This window comes from Micropterus dolomieu, linkage group LG20 (genome assembly GCF_021292245.1).
Source record: "Micropterus dolomieu isolate WLL.071019.BEF.003 ecotype Adirondacks linkage group LG20, ASM2129224v1, whole genome shotgun sequence".
Classification (NCBI taxonomy): Eukaryota; Metazoa; Chordata; class Actinopteri; order Centrarchiformes; family Centrarchidae; genus Micropterus; species Micropterus dolomieu.
In genome coordinates, this window is record NC_060169.1 from 5,741,141 (window position 1) to 5,765,471 (window position 24,331).

At 39.7% G+C, this 24,331-nt stretch overlaps 1 protein-coding gene across 2 annotated transcripts in view; it reads left to right on the forward strand.

Moving 5' to 3' along the window:
* LOC123958845 (protein kinase C-binding protein NELL1-like) overlaps positions 1–24,331 on the forward strand; it is a 282,963-nt gene that overhangs the window by 179,923 nt on the left and 78,709 nt on the right. For both annotated transcript variants that reach the window (XM_046032522.1, XM_046032521.1), the window contains exon 13: positions 19,941–20,066. In XM_046032522.1, the coding sequence (XP_045888478.1) occupies positions 19,941–20,066 (126 nt within the window). The remainder of the gene's footprint in view (positions 1–19,940; positions 20,067–24,331) is intronic.

The following is a 24,331-nucleotide window of genomic DNA, read 5'->3' on the forward strand; positions in this document are numbered from 1 at the left end:
AAAAAAATAGATTTTGGAGACCAGTAAAATATCTTATCTAGATATGCTTCAGTTGAATCTTACAGACAACACAAGCAACAGATCCTGGAAACAACAAAATATGTCTGCCTGCTACTTCCAAAATCATTACAAATAACTTCATATGTTATCTGCCACCAATATGGTTAAGGTTTGATTAGGTTTAAGCACAACAACTAAGCTTAGATAAAGACCATAGTCATTACTTAAACCAACACTGAAAGGGAGGTAAACATCTCTAGTTTTGTTGTCTTTCATATTTTGATACTTTTATAGGTTTTCATGTAAAACATACCCATTGGCTGGAAAAAATAAACCTTTTTATGTGAAGGCAGATTATATTTATATTGATAATTCTCCATTTTGATTGATGCCTAATATTGTGGCTTTGATATATAAACCTGTATATTGCAACTGACTTCTATGAGTTAAGCACTAGCAGAGTGATGTTGAATTTGTAGGTAAAAGGAATGTTGTCTGGATCTGTGGTTTCAGCTTTTAATTCTGCATTTCTCATCCATCATCTGTACCACCCTGTCTTCAAAAATTAATTAAGTATACCACTAATTTATTGGTTAGGGAGAGATCATCATCTTGGTTAAATGCTGAAAACGTCAACAGTAATACAAATTATGATGTTTATTTTTTGAATATTTTACCAAACCACTGTCTTTATGGGAAATGGTCTGTACTTCTATAGCGCCTGTCTAGTTTCTCCGACCACTCAAAGCACTTTTACACTACATTCACCCCATTCACACACATTCATACCCTGAAGCAGAGGCTAAGGTGCCATCTGCCATCAGATCAAATACACATTTACAGGGGGAGCAAATGGAGTTGCCCAAGGATACTTTGACATGCAGATTGGGCGATCTGGGGATCAAACCACCGACCTTCTGATAAGTGGATGACCAATCTACCCCCTGAGCCACAGCTGCCCTTTTATACAACCTTTAACAGTGTGTTTTTGTTGGCTAAACCAAACCACATGTGAAACTCTGGTCTCCAGTATCTAGTAAGTCTTGCACTAAACCGACCACCTACTCCAACCACCACCTTACAACTTGTGTTTGGTCCAAAAATGTCGCACTTCATATCCAGGGAAAAATGTTGCCAGTGAACATAATCCAAGCAGTAATTATGTTTCCTCCAAAACGCATTAGGGAAAAACCATAATAATGTGATTTTGGGAGACAGGGTTGAGCTGTGAAGCCTATATTCACTTTTTGTTTTGGGAAATTGATGCAACAAGGGCACTTTGCAAAACAAAATGCATATCTTAAGGAACAACTCAAGCAAGGTTATTTTTATTGGATCACTTTTCATCTTAATATATATCCATTTGAAATAATCTAGCTAGTTTGTTTGCCGTTAGCTCCAGAGCCCCATGAAGTTTAATTTTTGTGCTGCTGTCATTTACTCGTAATGCTGTAGAACAGACTGCATGTGAGAGGTGGAACTGTGAAATCAATAAGCTTTCATCTTGAAAGAAAACACACTAAAATAATGAGCAGCTATGATGGACTGAGCACTTTGATGCGACTGTCTGCATCTGGTTAACAACATGTTGTTCATATACATGGGTCACCAGTGGATTCATATGCACAAACTTCCCAGGACTGATTATGCATCTTTCGCTTTGTAGTTTTGAAAGTGGGCTGTCTTGCAGCTGGCAAAGCAGATGACAAGTGTGGATGTTGTCAGAAACAGATGCGGCAGCCTACATGGCTGATGGATTACCAAAGTTGGTTGTCAACATCTTGTCTTAAAAGAAAGACCTGCAATGTAGAGAAACAAGATTGAACATGTGTTTGATGCCTGAGGACAGGAGCTGCTCTTAATTGTCAAATTGTCCAGATCAATGTTACAATTGTTGCTTTCGATCCAGTCCCAAGTTGCCAGTGTTACCAATGTTTTCAAATAAAAATCCCACTCAGCATTTTGTATAAGAAACTGGAAGAGTGTAACTTGAACGGTTTGCTAAACATTGTATGTGAGGTCCATTTGAGGAGTGAAGGGATAGTTTTAGGGATTAAGATTAGATTTTGGATTAATTTGGGATGAATGTTGGAAGCAAACTAAAAAAGGGACAGTCATCAATCAACAAGTTAACCAAAGAGGCACAATCACATTATTAAGCCATTTAACAGTGGATATACTGGCTAAATTTACATGCACACTAATAACCTAACTGCAATGCAAATGAGATGTACAAGTATTCCAATTTTGTAGACATTTCTTCCTTCTCAGCACATTCTGTACATATGATGCAACACACAGCAAAGACATTGTTCTGGTAAGGTTTTTCTATTAAATTTTTTTCTGTTGTTTGTCAAGCTCATTTCAGGCTGCTTCAAGTGGTGCTAGTGGCCATTAGGTTGAGATTTAGATTTTGGATGTCATGGTTAAGGTGATACATGTTGTATTGTGGGTTAGGTGCTGAATATAGACATAGTAATAACAGTATGGTAATAGAAATGGGTGTTCATGTGACCTGTGGACATGTGTCTTTGTCCACGTGTTGGAACATGAGAACTGCTCAGCTGCCATCCATCTGGAGGATTCGACCTTTCATCCTCCTCCTCTGTCCTCTACTTGCTCTCTGCTGTCAGGTGGAACCAGAGGGGCTGGCCTTAATTACGGCAAAGAGGTTGACTAGGACACTGACGCAGGACGTGGTGGTGGCGTCTCCAGGCCGGGGCCGAACAGGGCACGCCTCACTCCCTGTTGTCACATCCTGAAACAATGAGAGCTATTGCAGACCATCTGCTGCCAATGACCTCCCTACAGTCCCGGGCACAGGGACAAATAAGTGTGTGTGTGTGTGTAAGCTGCTTCTTCTTGCCTTCTCAGCTCCTCTACTGTCGCTTTGCTGTATCACCCGCTGGGCCCCATGCTGACACATCTACCTTTCAGGAAAATGGAGCACAGCAGCAGCGGGGCATGTAAAAACATTTACAAACTCAATTAAAAATTTAGGAGTCTGTGAAAAATCCTGTGGAGAAAAAAAAAAAGAGACCCTGAAGTCTCAATTAACAAAATTTATTTTTAGTTTTACTCATAACCAAAATATGCTGGGATTATTGACCTAAAGTAAGGAGCTAATAACATGGATAACATTAGGAAAATTAAACTTAGTATTAGAATTTTTTTCAGTACAATATCTGTTCACACTAAATTGCTTAGTAATATAAAATATAATCAAATAAATGTTTTAGCTTATCATTCACTTATTTGTTGACATTATTTTATCATGGAATGATTGTTGTCTGTTCAATCTGTCTGTGATTAGATTTGATTCAAATTATTTCTGCAAATGATAAATTAATACAGTGGTTCTTAACCTGGGGGTCGGGAGAATGCTGCTATAGACACAAAAATAGAAAAAAAAACAAACTTAAAAATAACTAGACAGACTATAGTTGTGAATGGAATCACTTTGGGTGGACACTGTAAATATTTTGCGCTGTTTAATCCAGCAGGTGGCGGTGATGCCAACCACTATAAAACGACAAAGCAGAATCAGGCCCCGATCAGACAGAAAGCGCTTTGCAGGTTCAAAACTCGAGGCGCACAGCAGCATTTAGAAAAGAGCAAGGCGCTGCGGTTTTTTAATGTTGCTAGGCAACGACTGAATCAGCTGTCCTGTCAGTGTAATCAAAGATTATAGCGCCAGCGATCTGTTATCTTTGTTAGCAGAAACTTGATCACAACTCACAGGTCTTAGTCTTTTGTTGCTAAAAAAAAAAAACATCTGCCAAACGGAGGGCGCCTGCTCTGGCACTGTTTTGAGTGTGTTGGGTGTACAAATAGCCTACGCAGAAGACAGGGAAACTGAGATCCGTGTGGGCACATGAGACCCTCAGAAAGGGGAGACACCGCTGGTAGTAGGCTACCACCAGCTGGTCCAGGAGCTTCGTCTTAATGATGCTCGGTTCAAGGCGTAGGCGTATTTTAGGATGAGTCGGGGAGAGTCCGGACAATCCAAGCAACTGTAAACTTCCGTCAGCACAACTGAGGGCCCGTCTCTCCATTCATTAGATTGGACAGTGGGGGAAAAACGCGAATGACGAGCGCTCATTCAAAAACGCAAGGCGCAGCAGGCGGCCAAAACGCGATGTGCACAGGGCGCATTAACAGCGCGCAGAACTGCCAAAAGAATATGGAACGCTAAAAGGCTCACAATACGCCACTTTCCTACCTCGTTTTGTTAAAAAAAAAAACAGAGTAAAAAGCGCCAGGATGCCGCTTTTTACGCCGCCAAAAAGCAAAACGCCGTAAAAAGCGCCGTGGAATTGTGTAAACAACGACGCATTTTTCGTAGGTCTGGAGGCCGTGAAAATGTAAGGCCGCTTTTTACTGGGCTCAGTGTCCCCAATCCACTCAGAATCCAGAATGCTGCAGATTTTCTTATCCTTTAGGCATATTTTATTTATTTTTATAGTAGGCCCACTTTAATCTTTTATTTCTCTATGTTCTTTTAACGCACATTCTTGGTGTTCTTTCATCGGATTTTTTCTAATGCACTTTGAATTTCCACTTTGTATGCATTGTGCTTTATAAATAAACTTGCCTTGCCACTATTCCCTTTACAAATTTGTTAGACAATGTCATTGTTTGGAAATATTGAAGGTAGACAGATAAATTGTAGCTTATACAGTCATAGTGAGAAGTTTGCTCTATGAGGGAGGTTGCAGGTTCACGTCCCCATTGAACAGGTTATCATTTGTGGAAGGTCCTAACTCGCTCCTGGTAAAATGAGTGTACTAACCTCCAAAAATTAAAACCAAGGACTTTCATTTTGCAAAATGAAACGCTGTGTTGTAGCTACATTTTAAGTAAATAATGTCTGTGTTTCCCCCTACTTTTATTAACAAATTAAAACTAACCCAGCACAATCCAAACATAATGCAAGACCTCCACTAGGTGGCACTCACACACTACCAATAAATTAGACGTTTTAAGGATTTGGCTACAGTACACACGCATTCTTGTATATTTTAATTTCTAGAGAAATTCGTTTGTATCAGGCTCGAACTTAATGTTTATACATCCGAACCAACAATTTATTTATGTGTCAAGTCACCAACATGCACCTTCATTCAGGACATTCTTGGTTTGGATGCAGCAGCACAGACGATCAGCTGTGTTACAAAAATAAAGAAGGGCACTCTCCTAATCAAGGATGGAGTTGTGAACTGCTGCAGGTTCAGAATTTGCCACCTAAAATGTCAAGTACTCTACAGGTGCATCTCATAAAATTATAATATAGTGGAAATTTCATTTATTTTTAAAATTTTTTCAAAAGGTGAAACTTTTATATATTCTAGATTCATTACACATGAAATTAAATATTTCAGGCTTGAAATGATAAACTTGGTCAACAGAAGAACATCTTAACAGTTAATTAAACCGTTAAAGGAAGTGAAACGCTGTTCATTAATTTCTACAACTCAAGGAGTTTTTTTTTTTACCAGTTTTTAGAGAATGTTTAAAGATATGTTGGCTACTGAAATCACCTTTCTAAAGATGGAGGACTTTTTCAGAACAAGCCCAGACACTTAGTTACCAGTTTAGGAAAACTACAATTAAAAAAAATTCAGTATGATAGGCCTAACCATTCTAAAATGAATCCTCGCTGGTTCATTAAGTGTAGATGCAGCAACTGTTAATTGATTTGAAGAGCTGGTGAGTCAACTGTGTTGATATGTGTGGCTGTTGCATAGTGCTTGGTTGAACTGGACTGCATTGTAGCATATTTATTTTATTTTACTATCTTAATTTGATACCCATACATATGAGACCACCTCATAAAGTCGCAAAATGTAAGGAGGTAAAATGTAGGCTACACTCTTTTCATTCATGTAGGCCTACAGTGTAACTGACTGTACATAAGTGTAGCTACATTTCATTTGGTCACCATACCTGGGCACTATAGACTGAACGATTCAAGTCATAGCCTAAATAAAGGGATACTCTTTAAATCTGGATAGTTTTTGCAAAATCAAAATGACAATGACAACAATTTTGTCTTGTTTTACCTGTGTAATTGTAGAATTTACAAATTGGCATAATACATGTATCGATTTGAATATGATAATGATACCAAATGATTTATGATAAAATGTTCTGTAAGGGCTGCGATGGACTGGCGACCTGTCCAGGGTGTACCCCGCTTTTCGCCCAATGTCAGTTGGGATAGGCTCCAGCCCCCCGCGACCCTGTACACAGGATAAGCAGTTGACGATGGATGGATGGATGTATGTTCTATAAGGGACTTCTGTGTGGAATCATCCTGGTTAACTGAGTTCGCTATGGTTTATGGGATTAGTAGTTCCTTTAATCAGTTAAAAAGGATGTACACATTGTACCTTTGCCCCCCATTGTATGCGTGCCAACGCGGACCATGATTGGCTATAAAACGCATGATTGATACGTTAACAATATTACATTTTATACAGCGTTGCTGATTCATCATTTAGCAGACTGGAATTTCCTTAATGAATAATAAAGTGCTCGAATTCTCCTCCAACCTGTTATTCAGCTGGAACCTGACGGGACTAAATGAATGAGGAAATGTCACTTAGTCACACCGCTTCCAGCTCCGCAGGAGAGGAGTCGGAGAGAAACTCAGCGTTAGTTGAAGTAAACCTCCTCCCGAGCAGGTTAGGTTCACAGCGTAAGTTGCCGGGGTTACAGACCTAGAGTTTATCTGATCTCGCTCTATGAAACCGAAAACCCAGAGTTTCCCTCATCTCGGGCTCAATTTACTCAGAGTTTTCACTAAACCCGCTTTCTGAAACAGGGCCCTGCAGATTCAAACAGTCAGTTGCACACACAAACCATCCTCCTTTCCCAAGCCTGCAGACGTTGCACCTTATAGTAAGCACAGTCGGTACATTAATATTGGATTGGTTCTATTAGGTTAATAAAATAGAGGAAAACACAGTAAGGTTTGTGTGCTTACAACTTCAGTTTACCGATTGCCATTGTAACAGAAAACACAAAAAAACTCCCAATAAACAAGATGCGAACAAGGCACGAACTTGCAACCCACAGAAACTCTACTTGTAAGGCAGCGTCATTAGCAGTGAGCTAAAGTGTCTATGTAACTTTTGAAGGTATTGAGTCACTTTATGATCTAAGGTAGGGAAGCTCATCCTTGTGCTGGGTTGGATTAATGTGGTCTGTTCTTGTTATTTACTGATTGGGTGATAACAGTTCAAACTGATTGGCTTTGGAAAAGACAGGGTGGAGCTCATTACCATTTAACACTACGCCTCTTGTAACGCGTTATGATGCGCGTCATTGGGGACACTGAGCCCTGTAAATAGCGGCGTTACATGAGCACATAGAGCGAGGGGGGGGGGGCACCTGGCGAATGTCCATTATTATATATTTTTAAGTGGTCCCCCCCAACTCATAAATCTCTACAAACATGTCTACTACAGTATGTTCACTAGCTAGTTGCTAACTTTGTCTGCCTGTGGTTTGCTGCTGGGCTGAAAGATGTTAAAATGCTCCATAGAGCTGATGGAAACTATTCATAGTTTTCAGTCACGTGACATGCGCGGTGACCTGGAGGGCAAAACAACGGAACAACATACCGGCTCACACCTCGACTCCCCCGTAGAGACGCCGCAAAAGCAGTCAAATTTTACTTGGATCACCTTCCAACTTAAGAAAAAGAAAGACATGAACACAAACTGCAAGTGATGGGCATATCCGATCCATATAACGTTACAGCATCCGCTGCCGCATTTCTACCGTTAAAAACCGCCAGGTCCCTGCCGCCGCTCAGACTGCGTTAATGTTTACTTAATGTTTACTGTTTACTTTTACCTTCTGGGGAATCCCTCACCTAACACAGCTTAGGCTTGTCTCCTCGATTAGTAAATCCAAAAGCACAACAACCGCCCAGCATCTTGGCAACGCAAAAAGTAACAAACTCATAGTAACAGTGTATCACCTGCTGGCAGGCAACGGAAATTAATATCCATATTCTTTTTGCCCTCCAAGGGAGCGCTTTCATTGGAGTGTGATGTCACAGTAAAAACTATGAATAGAGTCATTTGACAATTTTCTTTGGTTTCATCACCAATAGGGACGCCTTTCACATTACAAGTAGCCTAGTCATTTGATGTAAGAAGAAAGTAACTGTAACTTAATTCAGTTACATAGTTGTCTTAATTTTATCTCATCTGCATTTTGCCTGGAACATGGAGTTGTCTGCTCTACTGTTGGGTAGCAGTTTACCAACTTACTGGCAAATCAGCCATTTAAAGCCATTTTTTTTTTGTAGTTTGATGCATAAAAATCAGCAAGTTCACCTCTGGATACTCTGCTATGTTTGTTGTAGTTAAAACATCATCGTACAGAAACTACAAATGGATGCATGGCATTTACTGACCAGTGAAAAATGGCTGACGTGTCCATTTATCCTCTATTGATTCTTTACATCTGTGTGTGTGTGTGTGTGTGTGTGTGTGTGTGTGTGTGTGTAATATATCTCACAAAAGTGAGTCTAAACACCTGACACCTTGTAATATTAACGAGTCACATGACACTGAGGAGGGAAATGGCTAATTGGGCTTAATTTGGACCTTTTCACTTAGCGGTATACTCACTTTTGTTGCCAGAGGTTTAGACGTTAATGGCTGTGTGATGTTACATTGTAGCAAAGTGTCATTTCTTCAGTGATGTCACATGAAAAGATATAATAAAATATTTACAAAAATTTGAGGGGTGTACTCACTTTTGTGAGATACTGTGTGTGTGTGTGTGTGTGTGTGTGTGTGTGTGTGTGTATGTATGTATGTATGTATATATATATATATATATATATATATATATATATATATATATATATATAAATATATATATATATAAATAAAATAATAATGTGGGTGCATTTTGTCAGCATCTGCTAGCAGCTGGCTCTGGATGGGAATAACAATGAAGCTAATTAAGCGCTCCTCCATTGCGTTGTCAAATATTTATATCCCAGTGTCAGTTCTCCTGCCAAATGATTTCTATCATCAGTGAAGTCACAACCAGTGCAATGTTGTGTTTTTTTTGATGTCTCACAGGTTCTGTCTGTATTCTCAACTCTTGGATTTTCTGTCTCTTTCAGTCCCTGTCCATGTTTCTGTCTGTTTCTGCATCTGTGTTTGTTTTCTGTCTGTTTCTATCTTTATTTTCCCTCAGATTTCTCTTGTATTTGTGTTATCTATCTCTGATTCTCTCCATGTTTGAATTTGTTGGTCCGTCTTTCTTTGTCTTCCCCTGTCACTTTCTAAAATTTGAAGTGAGTCAAGAAGTTGTTAATTTACCATAGTAACTAAAAACGCACTTCGTCTTCCTTTCTTTTTCCTATAAGCTACAAGGTGAATGGTGACTGATAGGATGTCAATTAGCTCATGCAGGTCGTTAGCCAGGAGGCATCGCTGTTACCTAGCAACTGTTCAGTAATGGTAGAATCTGGCCAATAATCTGAAACAAGTTTTCATCTGGACTTGTATAATAGTTTAGATGACCTTCCTGGTGTGTGTGTGTGTGTATGGCAACCTGACCCAATGAGAGCTAAATTCAACCATCTGGTGCTGCTGCTCTACCCATAGTGCTCGGCACAGGGACAATTAAGGGTGTGTGTGTGTTTGGGGAAGTGATACAGTTTATAGAATAGTAATGCATGCTGGCTACGCCTGGAGGGTGGGACAAAATAGTAGATCTGGTGGAAACACAGGGGGACTGATGTAAACAAAACACAAAATACACACATACGTGCCAGACTGATTTCAACAGGTCAAAATGTGTTTTGTGTGTTTTGGATGAGAGTTTTTCTTTAAGGATTATTCATCAGAGCAATCTGGTGAGACAGTTTTGATTAGATTAACTTTTTTCATGGTGGTTTATGGCTCTGATTTTTTTTTTTTTTAAGGCTACATTTAATTAGTGGGGAAAACATTAACATTTTTCTGTTTCTTGTTTACAGTCAGTTGCTAAATCAGACTAGGCCATGTCTTTATTACACTGCTGCACTGAATGCCTTCTTAAACTTTGACCAGTTTACCCAGTATTATATAAATATGGGTCATAATAAGCTGCTTGAACAATCAACCTAGACAGTGTTTTTCTGGTGAGGACAGGATGGCGGGAATACATAAATTTGACACCAATGTTTGAGAGAGAACCTCAGCAGAAAAAACAACAGAATTGGTCCTTTGTTCACTCAACTGGCTTTTCTGGCAACCATCCTCTTTTGGTTGTGTAATTAAAGTAGTGATGCGTTATCTTACAGTTAATGTTGGTTTCTATATAGGCAGCAATCAGAAATCGTATGAATTGTTTTTCGAACAGTTATATGTTGTCCACGAGCAGAGGGACATTGATTTCTTTGAGCTAATCAAACATGTTGTGTTTTTCTGATTGCAAGTATCCACATAACTCAAACACTTCTTGTTGTGAAAACAAAGGGAAAAGTACTAATAAATCATGATTATCCCGCTCAGCCCCGCTGGCAGCTTTTGTCACTATTTTCCTTTGTCAGCATAGATGTTTACCTCTCAGCTTCTTACCACATCTTTAATACACAACAGCATCTGCACTACTTCCTGATTATCAGCCTGTCCCTGGATCCACTTCATGTATGTGTGCGTGCGTGCGTGCAGGCATGTTCCTGCTGGTAAGTGCATTGTTGCCTCTGCCTCTGGTTTGTTTGTATGTTTGTAAGAGTTTGCATGTATGTATGTTTGATGCACGTAGGGCTGCAGCTTTAATCAGCATATTATTGATAAATCAAGTAATCAAGTAATCAGCAGACTATCAGATATGTATTTTTAATCTATATGTTTGGGAATACAAAGTCAAAGCCAGTTGAGTCAAAGTTGACTCACAAATTGTCAATGTAGTTTGGAGTGAGATTTGGTATTCCTGAGGTCGATGCATTTGATGAGCAGGCTTTCTGTGACATTACCCACCAAATGGGTCAAGGTGATGACTCCTCAAGTCTCAGGAAATTTGTTTAAAAAGTTCAGCAGCCAAACTCACAACTTTAAAGCACATAGAGATAAAAAGCCAAATCATGGTCAATGATTCTGGTTGATCAGCATACTTGCCAACCTCTAGACATCATAGCCTAAACCGTGAGACCAAACCTAACCAGGGTATGTGGAAATGTGTATCATCCTAAAGACAATGGAGGGGGTACATTAATTTGGATATATGGGCCAATTTCTGCCTTTTCTGCATCAATTTATGGTAGAAATGTCTTTGAAATGTTTATACAAAAGGAAACACAAAATTACGTGGCAGGTGACGAATATAATGCAGTAAGACTCTTAGGTATTCTGTATTATGCCTTTGGTATTGATTTCAGATATGTGATTTCTCCTGTAGATCAACTTTTCTCATTTAATATAATCTCTGCTACACACATGTAGGCATTATTTATTCTTCCCTCCTCTTGTTTGGGAAAGTAACCTCTCCATGTGGCACCTTTTCATGTTAATGTTAAAGTAATTTATTTTAATTCAGTTATAAACTCTTGGAATTTAATTGCTCCTGTGTTTCAGCAAGTTTTCTGCTCATGGACATTCAGAATCTGTCACACATTTATTTGTTCTCTGACATGTCAAGAAAAACTCTGCCAGTGACAAACTATTTGCAACTCGTAGCGCAAGAGTGGTTGCACTTGTTTACTATCACGGCGTATGCTGGTGTTGCATCAGCTGGGCGGCGTTGATTTGCTCCGCCAGTTGAAATAATTAGTTATACACATTATCAGTTGTTTTTCACTGCATGAGACAATTCCCACGCTCAATGGATGGGAGTTGGCAGCTCTACTTTAAATGTAAAGGTAAATGCATAATATTTTACACAATCACAAGCCACTTTCAATCCCACACAACCACAACAGATGGTGGCAGTGATTGGCCAGGTGCACAAGTGTAAAAATGGTCAGAGCAGAAAGCGCTCTGAAAAAGTATGTCTTCCATATTCCCCACTTTCATCCTACTGAATCTCCAATGTCTGTGCTGACTGCTAAACTGCACCAATCATCTTTGTTTAGGTAGTGACAGAGGTTGTCTGTTTTCAGAGAAGAAATGTTAGGAATTGGCTTAATTCTGGATAGATAAGAGCCCACAGACTTTATCTTTACTATGTCACCATGGGCTTGACTCTAAATTAGGGCTGAACGATTAATTGCATTTGCTATATTACCGCGATGTGTTAAAACGAGATTTTCAATATCCAAGTAACGGCGTTTCAAACCAAACTCACAAGTCCGAAAGAGGCCCAGTCTGTTACGCGTTACAGCCGGTGCGCTGCTCACCGGCATCGGAGACTGCGGGAGAACTGCGGGGGAACTCTGGTGTTGACATAGAATTACTAACCTTGACACGAGAGGCGTCACTTGGTTTTATTTTCGTTGGCCAACTTTTGAAATGAACCTCAAACTAAGTATATATTTGAGTTTTTTGATAGGAGATGGACTCCTAGGAGATTTGAACTGCGATAAGGACCACCTTAATTGGTGGTTGAACTGTTATTCATGCAATTAAATCATTACCTAATTTCATCATAACACAGGCCTGACCTACAAGAAAGAACAGTTTATGTTTAATCTATCTTATCTGTTGTTCATACTATACACTGATTTATTGCTTGTCTGTTTTGAATAAGACAGAAGGTTAATTAATCAATCGCATATTAAATTGCAATCACAATGTTGGTTAAAAAAAAATCACAATTAGATTATTTTCCAAAATCGTTCAGCCTTACTCTAAATGGTCACAGTATTAAACACACACAAAGATATGTTTCCAGCTGTTCATTGATCTCATGAGTCTACTTGAGTTTCAACATTCCCCCCAAAAGCCAGTGCATTGTTGTGGTTCAATGAGTGACTTTTGGTTTCAAGGTGCCAATCAGCATTAAGATATATTGAGTCTAAGGTCTTAGATGAGTCAAACTGTACAAAATATTACCAGACGTAATACTTTTCAGTGCAGCCAGGAAACATAACAATTTCAATTTCCGCAATGATGCTCCCTTGTATTATTGATGGATAATAATAATAATGGATAATAAAAAAAGTGATGGGAAAGGAAGTGGGTGTATGCTGATAATTGCTGATTCTGTAGGTCAAAGCGTTGGTATCTGTCCAGTCTGTCCATTCAAAATATTTTAAAAGCCAGATATTCCCCTTAACCCTAAACACGCCAGCACAGTAACTGTAAGTGACCACAATGTAGACTCTGAGAGGCTGGACTCCAACATTGTGGATTTTACGGGACAGTTTTATACAGTATTACAACACCTTCAAAATAGTATGTAAATTCTGGCTTTTTGACCTAGTGCATCGTCTGACCGTTATCTGAAAGACCACATAGTACTGTATACTGTACACTTTTACTGTTACTGTAAGCATGCAATGTACCAAAGAGGTTAAAATGATCATTCTATTTTTACATAATTTATTTAGTGCTGGAGGAAAGTTAACCTCAGATAAACACCAACAGCTGCAACAGGAAAACTTTGTGCTATATGTTGCTTTGTTTCACTGTCTGGATGAGACTCATTCTCTATTCTGATATTTCATTATATAACATCAGAGACTGCCGCAGTGGATTGTTTCTTTCTTCTGTGATATACATCTCTCTGCTTTAAAGACACAAATTCAGTTTGCTTTTAGGAATTCACTTCACACACACACAGCACCTGCCATCTAGGTAAACTACTCTGCTCTGTCTGACAGAAGGACAGAGTTTCAGTCTTCAAAGTGTTTGTCTGAAAGTCTGTCAGTGTGCAGCTCAGTGAATGGCAGCTCCTAGTTGGAGATGCTGAGTGACAGATAGATTAAACCAGCTTGCTCACACAGTTTCGTTCTTCTGATAGAGAACCACACCATCATTCAGTTCTCCTACCTACGAGCTGTTCTCTGACAGACAATGCAAACAGCACGTTCCTGAGCAGGCTCTAATCTGCTCAACCAGAGCACTTCCTCCCCTGTGTACATCTTCTAGAAGGATATAATGATGATAAGAGCTCCTGCTCTTTAAAGACTCTAATTAAATGCATCCAATAGTTATTTTACTCTTCTGGTTCCAAGAGGGACAATGCAGCATCAGGGAGAGGTGTAGTCCTGCGCTGCATGTTGATTGGGGTTTTTTTTGTTTGATTTCTTTGCAGCACTGAAAGATAAGAGTGTTTAGTCATTGGGTTCAGCCATCTGAGGCCTCTGTGCACCCCCCACCCCCCCCCCCCTTTTGGAGATGAAACCCCAGTCATGAAAAAGATTTGGCCCTCTCTGTGGCTCAGTCCATATTAAAGCATAATACTACAGTTCTTTTCAGGTTTCTGCCTATAGAGCATAGTGGGAGATGTACAGGCTCACTTTCCTCCTTCACATGTCGAAGTTGTTGAAAGCAATGCTGTGTATAAAACTCAATTATCGTGGTATATAATTGCTGGCTGAGATTAATTTACTCCTCCAGAGGAAGCCACGCTCACAGTCCTATCCTGCCATTCATTCTTATACAGTATGAAATATAATACATAAAACACACAGGGATAAAAGTCCATCACAGGGAGGTCTTTTATCATTTGCTTGTGCTGAGTGAGTTTTCATATCAGAACCGCATTATGTTGCACTCTGCTGCCTGTCAATCACCTCACACAAAGTGTGCCTAAGAATAGGCAAACAAATTCTCAAAAACATGTTATTCCCTAAAGCAGAATAGTGGATTGACCAACTGTAATCCGAAAATTGAGATTGATGATCATATTATGCATGAAATCAGACAATCTTAGCATCACTAAATCAAAGAGGTGTTCATGCATTGTAATTGCATCAAACCATTGATAAGATTTTAGGTTTTGCTGCATTTGCTCCAGAGAGAAGGATTCCTGTGGGGACAGAAATATTGGGATGAATGTGAGATCAGCTGACAACATAATTCAATAAAATGGATTTTTATGACGATGGAAAGGGGCGACAGTCAGCACTCTTATGGCTTCATAAAAAAAACGTCAGTTTCTTTCTTTTGCCATGACAGCAGCTGATATCAAGCTATTTAACCATAAGTGGAGACACTTGTGCCGGAAACACACCACAAAAGTATTCGACCATTACTGAACTTCACTTTGATCAAAACCCAAGTTATTCTTAGATGACACAATGTAATAAGATACTGTTGGAGTCATTTAAAGCATAGATGTGTTAGCTTAGCAGCCCCTGTGCTAAGCTAACACATGCAAGACCAGTCTCTGTTGAATGCACAGAGACAAATGTGATGATGATCCTCTGATCTATCTCCCAATGAGATGTCAGCAAGTAAGCTAACCATTCAAACTGTTGGAGTAAAGGAATTACTGGACTTGCAACTGTAATGTAATTACTGAATTGGAAATTGTAATCCTGGCTTACACTATTTGTTACCAAAAAAAGTAAACGCAATACTGTAACCCAGTCACTGCGCAATAAAATTGGTTATATTCAGAACTTCAACATCATTAAGTTAACTTTAATTTCAAATGCCTATTATTGGAAAATGTATTTTTTCTACTTCACACTGTTTCGGTTTTATTGTGTTTCACTGAAGTCAAATGGAAAAAAGCTGATTAGCTGTTTACACCAAGTGCATTACAGACAATAAATGAAATATCCATCTCTTTCTGTGTGTGTGTGTGTGTGTGTGTGTGTGCGCGCATGCACACGCTTGTATGCTAAAAGCAATGCCCTGTGCAAGCCTCAATTATCATGGTGTGTAATTGCTGCCTGAGATCAGCTACACGAAAATAGAGTGAGAGAGAGGTCAAAGAATGGGAAATGCTGATTGCTGTGTGTGTGTGTGAAGGAGACAGCTGCTGAGACGGTGATGAGATTTGTATCAGGAGAGGTGATGACACTTGGATATAAGCAGCTGGTCAAAAATTACCCCTGCAAAAGCATTTATTTTGTGAAAAGGTCACAAAATAAATGCTTTTGCATAAATAGTCATATGTGCTTTTAAATTAGTGTTGACTAAAGTTAAAGGTGCAATGTGCAAGATATGGCAAGAATTCAAGTTTAAACTATTTAAAAGATTACATAACAAAGACGTCTGTATATTGTGTAGCAGAGATATCTACTACTACTGAACATGCTAACCAGCTAGCCCCAGCCAAGACGTGATAGTCCCCCAATAGTTTCAGGTGGGAGATGTGTGCGAGCTGCAAGTTCGCTATGTTTCACAAGCCCTTTTAGCATTTTTGTCTAGTAAATAAACAAACTCTCAAGATGTCAAGAAAGGACATTTTCTTATACCGGGTTTTTCTCTTCAAACTAAAAAATACACCATTATACCTTCTGAATTCAAATTTTCTCTCTTTCACTGAACTAAGACTAGCTTAATTACTTTGTTGACTCGTCATAAAACACACAATCAAACTCAACTAAGTCAACTAATGGCACTGCAAAGTTAGCTTCACATCTTACCGAGCAAACTATCTTGTGGCAGTTATCAGCAGTTATGACCTGGTATGAGATATGCTGCCCCCCATTTTTTTGCTGTATGAATTCGACAGGTGGTGAGTAGTCTCACTTCTTACACATTGTACCTTTTCAAGGAGGATTTAAAGGTCTGGGTGTCTGCAAATAAATCTAATGTATTCATTCCTACATATTAATATTGTTCACATTCATTACACTTCTCCTCGTCCCCCTGACACTTTTTTTATATTCTGGTCAGTTATGCTGGATTGGATGTTGGACGAGTACCACTGTGAAACCTAATGCTGTGCAAAGTAAAGTGAATTGTCAGGCCATGGACAGTTAATATAAACGATCAGCTCGAATTTAATCCAGTTTTCTTTTTGGATGGAGATGTGTTAAAATAAGAGATTACAACATTGCGATATTGTTGCTCTCTTAAATAATGTTTTTTAGACATAGAAAAAATACTCTGCCTGAAATAATAAATTGTGTCTGATATATTTATTTCAGCAAAGCATTTGTTGAACATTCTAAAAATACATCTACTCAGTATTTTTTTTATTTCAAAATTTTAACTGCTGGACACAAGTGAGCTCTCTAGCCTGAATGCAACAGAATATTGCCAAATTTACCAACGGTCATCATGGAAAAAGAAATTGAGAATATAAAGGAAATACAGTCAAAACAAAAGCTGTAGTGGTGCAAATACTACAGAATCTGTGACAGAAAATATAATAATACAAAAGTTAAACTGAGAAAAAACTACAGGACCCAACGTCGCATTTCTTAGTTAAAATTGAGTTTCTGACTCTGCAAACGTACAGTACTAAATTACTAATTTGCTTCTTAGCTAAGCAGTGATCCATATTTAATGATGAAAGTCTGAGGTCTGTGTCACCACCAAAGTCAAATCAGTTATTCTGTTTCCAAACACCATTCTATCTATAAACCAATTTTCACAGAAATCTGTTTAGGAGGCACCCTGCTGAGTGAAACTTAAAATCTGGAAAGAAAATCTGTTAAATGTTCTGAGCTTGTTGAGTGGAAAATCTCTGAGAAACATGGGAGTGGGATGTGGGGCGTATGGGAGTGCACACACACACACGCACAAAAACGTTCATCTCTTTGTCTTCACCAAGTGCCAGTTAATATTTTTGATGTCCAGAGTGGTATATCTCTGAATTTGTTTCCATCTCTCTCATTCTGAAGCAGCAGCTTTATCCAATGGGCTTCAAACAGACCAGAAAATGAGCTGCTCTAAGAGACTGATAAGACTCATGCCTTTGGTGTGAGAGACCCGGGTTCGAATCGCACTGTGACCCATCAACCAGCAAGACACTTAAGCCCTAGTTGCTCCAGAGGACAAAAGTGTCAGCTAATTGCATAAATGTAAATGGATACAAAGCTGTTACATTAACCTCTGTACAGTACAGATAGTGTGTACATATCCACGTTCACTCCCACATGCACATATTCACACACACAAACACACCCACCCACACCCACACAATAGTATTGAAGTCTTCTCTCTTTCTGCCTCACAGCTTCCAAACACTCAACACACACACAGTCTCTCCCAAACACACAAATACACACAAATGGATGAGCTGGTGCAAACACACGCGCACACACGTACACGCTCACAGTCCTATCCTGCCTTATTTTTAGCTGTTCTCATCCCCAGCCCTGACCTACATCACAGCATGAATAAAGCAGTAGGGGGATGAAGAAAGTGAGCTCAGAGGGGGGAGGAAGGTGGGAGGAGGCAGTCTGGGGTGTAGCAGCAGCAGGAGGAGGAGGTAGGCAGAGACAGACACACACCAGCAAATGCAAAAAAAAAAAATTCCCCCCTGTGTGAAATGACAGTTCCAGTTCTGTCAGCAGACCTCACCTGCAACAACACTCCCAAGAGGAGGCTGCAGAGGGCAAACACACACATTCACATATACATTCAGACACAAACCTCTGAACGGCAGATCAGAAAGCCTCATTGTGCATCAGACTTGACAGTAGATGCTTTTCCCACTTTAAAAGAAAGCTGACCAAAAAGGGTGAGCTCTCGACTTCGAATTTGGTGATATTTTTTAACCTTTGCCCTATTTTTCAGTCCAGTCTGAGCCTGGCAAAGGAAGCAATTTTTGTCATTTCAACGGGGATAATTGCCCCGAAGGAATACATTTCAGCCACTGCAGCTGGTTTGCAGCTACCAAAATATGTAAAAATAGGTCTCAGGTTTAAAAATACCAAAATGACCCTTTAGGTTAATCAAATGAGCAGCTTTCAGGGTGGAGTAGTGCTTCAGGACAAGATGAAAATTGGATTCAGATACTGTTTTGCAGCCTCAAAGCACTTGAATAAGTTCCATGTTTTTGATGTAGCAGATCAATGCTTTTAATGCTGAATGACAGTAAGGTTTTGTACGCCTGAATATACAATCCGTTTCTCTTTGATTTTGCAATTCAACACTCCTACTGTACACTCTCCAAGGATGAAATTTGCAGAGAAAAAACCTCTGGGTGTTGCATGTAAGTCAATTACATACTTCATACAAATTCATTCTATTGTAAGGGGAAAGTGTGAACTGAAAACCTCAAAGCTGGAATGTATTTATCCAAGGAGAGGATATGGAAATACTCTCCTTACTCTCTCCTTCCCTTAAGTGTAGCGTATAGACTCCCTTAAGTGGTGGAAAGGCCTGTTAGCCTCAGGAAACTAGTTCTCAGCTGCTCACATCCACATAAATACTCTGTACTGTACACACACACACACACACACACACACACACACACACACACACACACACACACACACACACACACACACACACACACACACACACACACACACGTGTAGGCTCTTCTGCATAACACCTCCCTTGTGTGTTTCCGATCCCATTTCATCAGCAGTCATCCATCTCATACAATGTCTTTCAAGCTACATTAGGAAGAGAGAATCTGTGTATGAAGAGAGTCTGTAATGTGTCCTATTAGCTGAACATTATGGATCTCAGGAAAGATGCTGCTCTCCCTGCTGTCCTTTGTCCTCTTCTGTTTGTATGTCCTTATCTCATCAACTTATTCCTTTCTTTTCCTTTCCTGTCCTCTCCCTATTCTCTTTAACATATTTCCTTTATTTCCTTTCCTTCTGGTCCTCTTGTTTCCTCTCAACCTCTGACTTATCTACTTTCTATATAACATTTATCCCCCCCTTTCTTTCTTTCTTTCCTGTCCTCTCTTGCCTGGTATATTTAATTTATATATTCAATTTCAGTTGGGGAAAAAACAAACTTCTTTGAAGAACGTGCCTTGTTGGTCAGGGTAATTGTTCAGTGAAGGCAATTATTTATGTTATTAAGCAAGAAGTTGACTGTTTATTGAGCTTCAACTACCTGCTTCATCAGTTGCACGAGGAATCACACTGTATGTACTCTGTTTGTCCTCAGATATTGATGAGTGTGCGACCCAGATGCATTATTGTCAGTCCAACACGGTGTGTGTCAACCTGCCCGGCAGCCATCGCTGTGACTGTCTACCAGGCTTCATCAGAGTGGATGAATACTCCTGCACTGGTACGTCTGCATGCCTGCAAACACAATGCTGACTCATCAGATCTTATTACATAATGGCATAACTGTAAAATACACACACAGACACCAGTCCATAAAAAGATCATAAAACTAGTGGTAGACCCCACCCCCGTCACAACTCTGAACTGGGAGAACTTTGTGACTGGGAGAAAAAGTTAACACAAAACTCTTGTTTCTGCATAATATGTAAAAATGTTAATCTGCTGAACTGAAGAAGGAGGTTTTAGTTTGATATATGATGGTTCGGTAGCCTGTTGGGAAGTTTTCTAGTGGCTAGTTAGCTGGACGTAATTCTTGGTCCATAGGGTAAATATGATTACAGGTTGTCATACTGTAGCCCCTCACCATTCATTCCCATGTTGTTCTGCCACGTTACATGGACTCCAGGAGTGGTTAAGAGTAAAATATCTACACAAATATTGAATTTGGTACAGATCCATTCCATAATTCCCTGACTTTTCATTTAACACCACCAGCAGACTGACATTTTTGGTGGAGTAAAATGTAAAACAACTATTGAATGAATTTCAGTAAAATTTGTTGCAGATGCTCCCCAGAGGATCAGTTTGATCCCCTGACTTTTTACCTAATGCCATCATCATGTCTAAATTTAAATCTTTCCAGTGATTTGGTTTATGACCAAATACCCTATATGCTAAACTAAAACGTGGAGATCGTAAACCTAATACCTGATGAAGATTAGCATGAAAACACTGGCTGAATTCAAATGTCCGAGGTTCACCGCACTTGCAGCCTCGTGGACATAACAGGCGCGTTCCTGGGGAGTCCAAAAGTGCTGAGGGCTGTCCAAATCCACAATTCATCAAGGCCACAAGGGGCCTCTAGCAGCCTTTTTTCACGGACTTCAAGATAGTCTTTTTGAGGTGCAGACTTCACCAGACTAGACTCAGAAAATTTCATTCAATTCTTAGTGATAGATATGATGATGAAAAAGAATAATAATATTATGGTTGTGTACTATGTAGGCATGGCATAAAGAGGAAAGAAAGTGGGTGTTTTATCACTATGAAATTTGTTTTGTACATGTACAAAGGTACCAAATGTGCATTACCCCTGTCTTTTTTACTTTTACTCCTAAATAAAATTGGTTGCAGACAGTTTTCCCACTGGCCCATGCCAGCCAACAGTGAAAAATGATAGCTTCCAACAACTGCTGGCCCTATGGCTCCGACTGTGACGCTGTATCTTTTGTTATCTGAAATTAAGGCATGCGGAGAAATGAATGCAAAATGAATGATGAATACCTCAGCATCTGTGTCTTCAAAGGAACGGATGATTGCAGGCTTTCAGTTTTTTAATGGCTCATCTACAGTAAATTTTCTGATTGAAAATATCCTCTGCTCTCGACATCCCTGAACTTCTCACAGATGTCAAGGAAAAGAAGGGAAACAAGTTCACTGACATATTTGTCAGCTTTTAACAACACAATGCATATGTTCTCTCTATGTTTATCTGTATGGAGAAAGCTATTCCTTAACATATAGTACTGTGACACCTGTTCTGGCATAGTTGTTTTACAATGTTTTTCCACTGAAGGTGTTTAGAGCAACATGTTTTCTTGACAGTGAATGGGATGTGCTTGGTTGCTGCTCAGTGTTTCTCCGGAGAAGTGTTCTTTAATTAGCTCAGAGTTGGCAGCCATGCAGGGACAGGGATCCATAGACAATCAATCTATTTTGCAGCTTGTAAACTGTCCTGGCTGCTGACTGGGAGCCCCAGGAGCGCACTCTACATCTGCTGGGAGAGATAAATCCTGCCTCTGTCTCCTTTTCCCTCTCCTGCTTCTCCTTCAGCTTCTTCTCGAGGGTTTCCGATCCTCTGCATGAATGTAAAACAGAGTAAATGTTCACGGCGCAGTGAGGCGACTGCTCATATTTCACAACGCTAACACGATTGCACATTTGCTTCTGTAATTGGTGCGTTGTGCTGAAATCTGTATTGTTATTCTTCCTTGTGTCTGGATTTGGAAGGGGTTTTGGTAATGATATTGTTGTCACTGCATTAAACAGGACACACAGACACACAGTGAAAAGTAGTTTCTGGTGTCTCTGGTTTCTTGTTCCATTAAACGATTAGTAAGGAGAAAGCAAACTCAGGAAGTCCAGTAGCTGTGGAGCTTTTATCATTAATCATAATACCAGGTATGTGTAGCACTTCTGAGTGCTAACCACACCCCCTGTTAATTAGTAATACAATAAATCTGATGGTGATGCCAATAGACAGCTCAACAAAGAAACAGTTTTTACACATCACGGAAGAGGTGTGATTTCTAAATCTAAACTGTTTTAATGACTAAACTTCGTTTTGAAGTTTCAAGTTTCTTTTATTAGATTCAATTACATTAGACTTTATTGTCCCCAGGGGGAAATTCTTTTTTCACAGAACTGTAAATCACCAATTAACATTCAACATTATTCTACGTACATATCATTTCCCAAAAATGTACACCACAAACGGCATACAAGAACAACTACAGACAGGACAGTGAGAGCAAAACCCATAGTGTCCTTATCTAGACTCCTTATCTAAACTGCCAAAGTGAGCCTTTTGTACCTCAGGGACCTGTACCTGCGCCCAGAGTAACAGAAAGCATGTTAAGAAACAGGTGGATCAATAGAGCAGGGTTGAACAATACTCTGGTACAACAGTAGAAGAAGTTGCAGGGCGACATATAGGCTACGTTCAGAAGTGACCCAAATCTGACATTTTGCTCATATGACTCAGATCAGATTTTTTTATAACAGTGTGAACAGTCCAAGTCACATGGAATCTGATCTTTTCCGGTTCGGATTTAGGCCACTTTCATATGTGGTCCAAATCCGATACAGATCAGATCTTAAATGCGACCTGAGTCTGGACACTCAGATTAGAACTGATGTGACTTTGACGTCACTCTAAAGCAGCCGTTCCGCTGCTAGACGGAGCCGTGATGAACGAAAAAGCTCCACAAAGGCCATTATCATACATGTGCTCTCTTCCTCCTCTACCTTGCTATCATCTGCTACAGTTACGTGCATGCTACTTATCCGAGCGGATGCAGTAAAGACAGAAAGAGAGAGCGAGAGGGAGTTGTCGGGCAGATGCATTGTACAGCACCAGAAACAGTAATAAAGGTCATGGAAAGGGCAGAAAGTTGTGAACATTTGTCATAATTCGGGAGAGATGTAATTCCGGGAGTAAACCTAGAGAGGCTAATGGAATACGGGAGTCTCCCATGAAATTCGGGAGGGTTAGCAAGTAGCTCTGTGGCTTGTTTACTTCTGTACGACAGCGTGCTGCGTGTGACATTTTATTCTTCTGCACATGAGATTCACTTTCAGGCCGTGGACAGTTCACACTGGAGTCTGATATGGACCACATTTAAACAATAATGTGAACTGTCAAACCAAGAAAAACGGATCTTGTAAAAATGGGCAATGAGCATTAAGGCCTGCAGTCTGAACGTAGCCATTGAGTCCTTTGACATAATGGATTGCGGATAGTGTTTCCGGCTCCTTTACTGAATATCCTTTGTATACTGGTCAAAGGTAAGTTTGCCAATTGTCACTGAGGGAACTGTGTAGATTGTGCAATTGTTCAGAGGAGGGGAGTGCTTAGATGGTGTAGATTCCAAATCATGGAATCTTTGGATGGTATTAAAAGCGGAGTCCACAAAGTGGATCCTGACGGAGGTTCCACCACACAGCTAGGCTGGGTCTTAATCTTGGGTGCTTGGTTAGACGTGGTGGGTGAAGTATTCATATATTTTACTTAAGTAAAGTTAGCGATCCAGCAGGCTACTGCTTTTAAAAGTTCCTAGGGTAGGTTCAAGGCTAGGAAAGACTGCCTTTTCTTACTGTGCACCATCTACATATATCTCCTTACTGGGGACTCTTCAATTGGAGATGCTGCCGCCTTTTTCAGAGTTTAAATCCTCGGTTACTGATGTTTTTAAAGGACGAATGTAGATGTTTCAAAACGGCTGGTTCCCCTTTGTGTTTATATATAGGTGTCTGAAGATATATAAATGTACTATATTTCAATGTATTGTATTGTTACTTTTATATAGGGGTCTGTGTAACTTGGCATTAATGTGTTATATTTGTATCATTTGTATGTTTATGGAAAAACTGCTGTTCTGCTGCCTTTTTTGGCCAGGGCATCCATGAAAAAGAGATTTGATCTCAATGGGTCTTTTTCTCATAAAGGTTAAATAAAATGAGAAAAAAAAAACATATCCTCAGGCA